Source organism: Dipteris shenzhenensis, chromosome 29 (genome assembly GCF_047967505.1).
Source record: "Dipteris shenzhenensis isolate YYH24624 ecotype China chromosome 29, Dip_SZ_1.0, whole genome shotgun sequence".
NCBI classification, from domain to species: Eukaryota; Viridiplantae; Streptophyta; class Polypodiopsida; order Gleicheniales; family Dipteridaceae; genus Dipteris; species Dipteris shenzhenensis.
In genome coordinates this window covers 28,397,801-28,403,769 of record NC_141624.1, presented here as the reverse complement: position 1 = coordinate 28,403,769, position 5,969 = coordinate 28,397,801, and the positions used below count along the sequence as shown (strand labels likewise).

Here is a 5,969-nt window from a genome sequence, read left to right as displayed (position 1 = left end):
AAGATTTCTTTACATAGAATTATTCTTTAGCTTATTTGCAGCGCATATAACATGTAGCATTAGTATAAAAGGAATTCAAACCAAGAATCAAGGGTACCTTCTTACAAGGCTTTAAAGATAGCATCTGGAAAATCAATAAAATTAACAAAGATCGAGACCTTATCACTTGTAAAAACCATAAACTTTCCATTATCAATAATTCATGTACAAAAGTTTCATATAGGATAAGAAAACTCAATTTGTATTACTGAAGGAGGAATGTTACAACCCAAAGTATGTATATAGCTTTAGATCTAGACTAGTAACATAGCTTCTCTAGTATGTTTCCCTAAAATTGAGAGTACAAAGCTAGACTAGTAGCAGAGGTTCTCTACTTGCTTCTCGAATATCTCAAGAAGAGATGACAATGAGATGTTGAAGCAGACCTTAGAGGAGCAAATGGTATATGAGGAGCTGGTGCATGAGGAGAAGATAGAAGATCATTCAGGTGCATCACATGCTCCAGCTGCATCGAATCCCTCTTGAGGAGTGTCTAGGTATAGCGGAAGTTGAAAGTCTCCACCACCACCAACAATAAAAATTGAATTTAGAACAAGAACCAGAAAAGCAATAGCCTGTGAATGAGGATCGACCTTCTTTGTGAGATGGACCATGGTAGATATCTACACATGTACACAATCACTAAGGTTAGTGTGGTTGTTGGTCACTAAGTCATTGAGAAGTACTATGCGTGTACAAAAATCATGCAAAATCCCATACATTGTTATTGAGAAGTAATATAAACAGTCTCTCCAACGATGCTTTTGCATTGAATTGTGCTCTCCCTCCTACACAATAGCTTGTATATTTTGTTAGTAACAAATTAAGATACTAAAGAACCAATTTGTAAACATTCTATGCACCTTTTTATTGTTGATAATAAATGAGAATTCTTTCGAAATACCCTCCTCTGTCTCTGCTAATTGAGTAGCAAATCTACCTTAATATTGTAATTCTCCTATTACTCCATGCAAGACACCCAAGAATCCCAAAATGCACTCCACCGGTTGCCATTCTTCATATGATGATGGATATAGATCTGAAAACCAAAACACGTTTTAGTTTATGCTGAAAATAGAAATGTTCGAAACTACCATTCCGAAACTGAAAGGGTTAAAAACTCACAATTGGGCTTGTGCCATGGAAAATAATATGAATAATCACGCAGCACAAGTTCATTGTGCATATATACATGTATTTCCTTAATACCTTTGTTACCATCTATTGTTCTGAAATCTTTGACCCTGCCTTTCTAAGAGGCCAGAAATATACTATTCGATCGTGGTTTTTTCCTCCTCGTCTGCATTAGCATCCAACTTCATTTCAATAGAACCATCTTTTGCCAGTGACCATCTACATTCACCCTATTGACAACCTTGAATCTTTGATTCGTAAAAGCGGGAAAACCTTTTGAGGAAAATCATATTTGAGTCCGTGATCTTTTTTGAAAATGACTCCTTGCTAGGTTTGTATAGTTGTACATCTATAAAGATAGATAGATAGATAGATATATACACACAGAGAGAGAGAGAGAGAGAGAGAATATCAAGTGTCTAATATCAAGGGAACAACCTGAACCCGAGGAATTCAATTATGGAAGAATTCTCTAAGAGAAGCCCTTGGTGAGCCACAAAGAGCGAAGAAGAAAGAGGCATATAAATAACTAAACTAGCAAAGTGGGTGATAGTTCAAGGCTACGAAATCCCTAAACTATCTCCCACTTAGTTATTTATATGGATGCATCCCAATGAATAGCATTCTTTGGTCATTCGGGCTACCTTTCATAGCCCTCAACTAGTGGTCAAGTCAGGGCCAGCTTGCTAGTCAGTACTTAGAGCAAGCCTAGTTGACCAGTAGGGACTAGCCATATGGATTGATTAGGGACTAGCCATATGCATTGACTCGTAGGTTGGCCCTGATCTGCTGACTTGACCTAGTAGGTCAACTACCTCGACCCAACCAAGGTCAAGTTAGGTCAAGTTGACCTGACTAGTCACATCAAGTAAACCGACGGGTTGGGAGCCAAACTAGGCCCCAACTTGGCCCTACTAGCCAACATGGATTGCCATCATAGCTAGCCTAACTAGGCCTCCACATGAATAGGTATATATTATCATCTCCACGTACGTACACCCACAATAACACCCTCACTCATTGTGAAATGCAAAACTTTAACATCTACAACCTTTCAGTTTTTCATGAGAAAGGCCAATGGATTCTTAGGGACTAGCTGAGGTCCAATAGCTTCGAGTTGCCAATGGGCTTCCTCAGTTTGTCAACATGCTCAACGATGCTCACTAAGGGTAAAAAGTGACAATTCATGAGGCATTCTTAGTCTCATACAAATCCTTGATTGTGTTTCCAAACCTCCTTGGCACCTTTAGTCCCTCTCAAGATTAAATAGCGACTCTTAGATTGAGGCAAATGAATACTTAGGTAGTAATGAGCACTATTTCAAAGTTGAAATACTGCACAGTTGCAACAACTAATCATGGAGAAACCTTACAATCCTTTGAAAGAGTTGGAGCTACCTCAGTACCACACAATCACCCATAAATCACTCAACTCTAGAATGGTTTGCATTTTCCACTTCCAAGTTGATTGGTGGCTTTCATAGAAGTGCTTGTTGAACCTAGAGGTAAGGCAAGTTCAAAAGATCTCGGGTAAGATTATCACATGTGATGTCTTCGACCTTGGCTTGAGCACTCACTATAACAACACTCATTTTTGGGGGCTTTGTGAAAGTGACGAGTGTAAAAAGAGCCCATTAAGTTTTATAGAAAGAAAAGAACGGCAATTTTATATAGTATAGATGGAGTCTAAGGTTGTTTACACACCGTCAAAGGGTGCCCAAAGTGTGGCCACGCAAAAACATTCATGGACGAGTTGGAATGTGCACCCCCCCTTACACACCGACTGCCCATTGTGAGATCATTAAAAAATAGATGCCCACGGATGGACACCCCTTTTACACCACCCAAGTACAAACCCCTTTCGTAAAAACGAGGGCCCGGATGGGTGTGGAGCTGGGGGACCCAAATCGTGATGGTGATGGGCTGAATCCAGCCTTGCCCATAGGTGGGCAGCCAAGCTGCCCAAGGAAGGCCTTTCTCAGGGCATGACGTGGACTCCACGTCGGATTAAAAGGTCTAAGCTTGGGCACTGTATGTGTAAAGAGATGCCCATCCAAACCTCAAATGGTGGCTTTCTATTGATGTTGGGCACCCTTTGGTGTGTAAAGGGACTAAAAGTGAGCTCCAATTGTATATAGTATAGATGCAGTATAGATGGAGTTTAAAAACAGAGCAATTGTTAGCAAGTGTTGTTTGAGTGCTACAATGTCTATTTTTACACAATGTAACCGACAGAAGTCAATACACCTACAGCTCTGAAGGTGAGTTCTAAGTAAACAATATTAAGCTGAAGGCCTTCTTCTATGTCATAAGATTGCCCGTCAACAAAAGAGTTCCCTCGAGTTTTCACACATATACACAATGCGGTTGATAAAATGAGATCCGTGTGGTTGAACGGTCTAAAACAACACTGTAGCTTGGTTACTTTGCGTGATCTTTTCCATGCAATTTACGACTCTAAAGATCTGAACAGGAATAGCAATGTCCATGCCGGTGTAGTGTCGCTATCCTATTCTAAAAGAACTCTGGCACGCAGGCACGCAGACATAGTATGCACTATCATTTCGTTCAATTTGCGACTCGATGATCTGAAATGGGCAATTCCAATGTAATGTTACAATGATTAAACTCACTGTTCTAAAAACTTTCTAGCATTGTTCCGTCTGATGGTTTCCTGGCTCTCAAACATAGGAGTGCATTCTGCTGGCGCCACTGGATATCTGGCTTTGTCGGCGCAGTAATTGTATGCCATAAAATTGCCTTCAACCCATTGCAGCTTACTCAAATCTACAGCCGTCGCCTGGGTAACCACCGCGTTTTGATTCTCCGTGCAGGATGACGACCCAGTAAAAATGCATGCATTTGCTCGAAAATTCTGGTAATTAGCAAAGAATGGGGCATCTGTCCAGTTGATTTTGATAAGCCCTCCGCGCGTTGCCCAATCGTCTCCATCCCATAGACTGAAGAAAGCGCCCATAGGCTGCTTGTCTAGTATGTATGGCTGGCCCGAGGCCTCATTGTTTGGATAGATCCGAATCGGAGTACCGTCTACCGAAAATCTGCCGCAAGAACAATAATTAGTATCAAAATCCTATTGGAATCGAAGCATATATCTGAATTCTTAAGCTGCTAATCTACGTAGGATCAAGCAATCTACTCACATGACTTGCTGTGCTGTCCAAGATATGGAGTAGGTGTGGAAGTCCGCTGTAGGATCAAACCACAAAGAAATTCGCTGCTCTTTGTATCCTAGTCCGTTGGTGAAAATGTTTGTTTGTAACAAGTAAGGTTCACCCGTTACGTTGCCCAGAAATTCGAAGTCCAACTCGTTACGATTCTCTGTTGCAGAGGACAACTGTAGGGCCGAGAGTTGCTGTCAAGGCAGTATCTACAGAAGAAAACATTATTGAAAAGACGTTCCATGCAGTAACTCTCAAGTGGCCACGAACTGTCGCAAACAGCTTACATAGAACGCTGTGACCGTGCCTGCCGAGTCTCCTGGCATCACCTTCATCTGGACTTCAAAGGTTCCAAACATGTATCTATTCATCGAGCCCAATCCACAGCCTGCCAACCCAAACGCCAACAGTCGTAACTGCTCCTCCACCTCTCATGAACCGTCTTGAGAAGAAATTTATTGAGCAATGAGGAGTCGAGAAGAGCAGCATACCACGCCTTACCTGAAGTCTGATTCAATTGGAGCTGGAGCTGCTGACCATCGTCGAGGAGCTGCATGTGAGAAGGATCCCAAGCATCAAAAAGCCCTCCAGAGAAATTGACGAATACGGCAGCTCCAAACAGGACGGATTGCATCGAAACCAAGGACAAAGACAGCGCCAAGAGTGATGTATCCCACATTTCGGTGAATAGGCGATGAACTGATTCCCTAGTTGAAGGGTATTCAGGTGCTAGGAGCTAGAAAGAAAAGAAAGAAAGAAAGTTTATTAAAGCCTTCCGAAGACCGATGGGTGAGAAAGGCGAGATCGGTCATGAGGAAAGGCATGCGTTGATGGCTTGATCAATCCAGTGGCTCCGTCGAGGAAGAAAAAGTTAACATACTGGGTATATTGGCTACGAAAAGCTCAATGCCTACAATGTATATGGCAAACAAGTGCTCAAACCGGCAACATACTGCGAATGTTCGCTAAGAAAATGTCAGTGCCAACAGTGGAAAACAGGAGTTGAAGCAAGCAAGCAGCAGCAAACACACAGGGCGATCAAAAAAATCAAAGAAAAGGTGGAGGAGCAGATGATGGGAAGCGAACGAGGTAACAAACGGAGTAATAAAGAGAAACTACAAAGAACTGCAGGTGCAAGGTGAGGAAGCTCGATTTCTGAGAAATGGGTCGTACAGATAGGGGGAGCAGGATCTGAAAATGGGTACGCGGGATGGAAATGGGCTGGATGAGAGTGAAGAATCAACTGCAAATTTGAGGGAAGGTGATGAATGAATGAGAGCCAAGAAAATTTGGCAGCCAGCTGCCCGTCTACGAATCTGAGAAGGCATGTCAGAGAAGCGTAAATAGCTGGAATGAACAAATCCTTAGCTGGAAATCAATGACGGGCACGCAAAAAGTTACTGTTTTCAAACAATGAAAGGTGGCCAGGACTAGTTCTGTGTCTGCAGATTTCCAAGCTTTGCGGCACGTCCATTGCCATTACTTTGCATCCCATATATATATATTCACCCACCTCCTTGCACGTGTCCCTTTCCCCTATCCCTTACTACTACTAGGACCTGTGGTTGATGCGGGACAACATGGATGAGCTCTTGCTCCGGTTGTTCATAAGTCCCTA

The 5,969-nt window shown here is 42.3% G+C and overlaps 1 protein-coding gene across 1 annotated transcript; it reads right to left on the bottom strand.

Moving 5' to 3' along the window:
* Positions 1-3,801: 3,801 nt before the first annotated feature.
* Positions 3,802-5,172, bottom strand: LOC147882673 (putative xyloglucan endotransglucosylase/hydrolase protein 7). Its single transcript, XM_087400472.1, has 4 exons — positions 4,853-5,172; positions 4,639-4,739; positions 4,334-4,527; positions 3,802-4,231 (listed from the first exon to the last, which is right to left on the bottom strand). The coding sequence occupies exons 1-4, from the start codon at positions 5,028-5,030 to the stop codon at positions 3,802-3,804; spliced, it is 903 nt and encodes a 300-aa protein (XP_087256598.1). The 5' UTR covers positions 5,031-5,172.
* Between the last annotated feature and the right edge of the window lie 797 nt (positions 5,173-5,969).

Bases quoted from the DNA above. Each gene is read 5' to 3' on its own strand.
- LOC147882673 (XM_087400472.1), bottom strand. From the start codon at position 5,030: ATGTGGGATACATCACTCTTGGCGCTGTCTTTGTCCTTGGTTTCGATG. The intron at 4,740-4,852 runs GTAAGGCGTGGT...TTGGGTTGGCAG, and splicing joins CCAATTGAATCAGACTTCAG to GCTGTGGATTGGGCTCGATG. The intron at 4,528-4,638 runs GTAAGCTGTTTG...TCGGCCCTACAG, and splicing joins GCACGGTCACAGCGTTCTAT to TTGTCCTCTGCAACAGAGAA.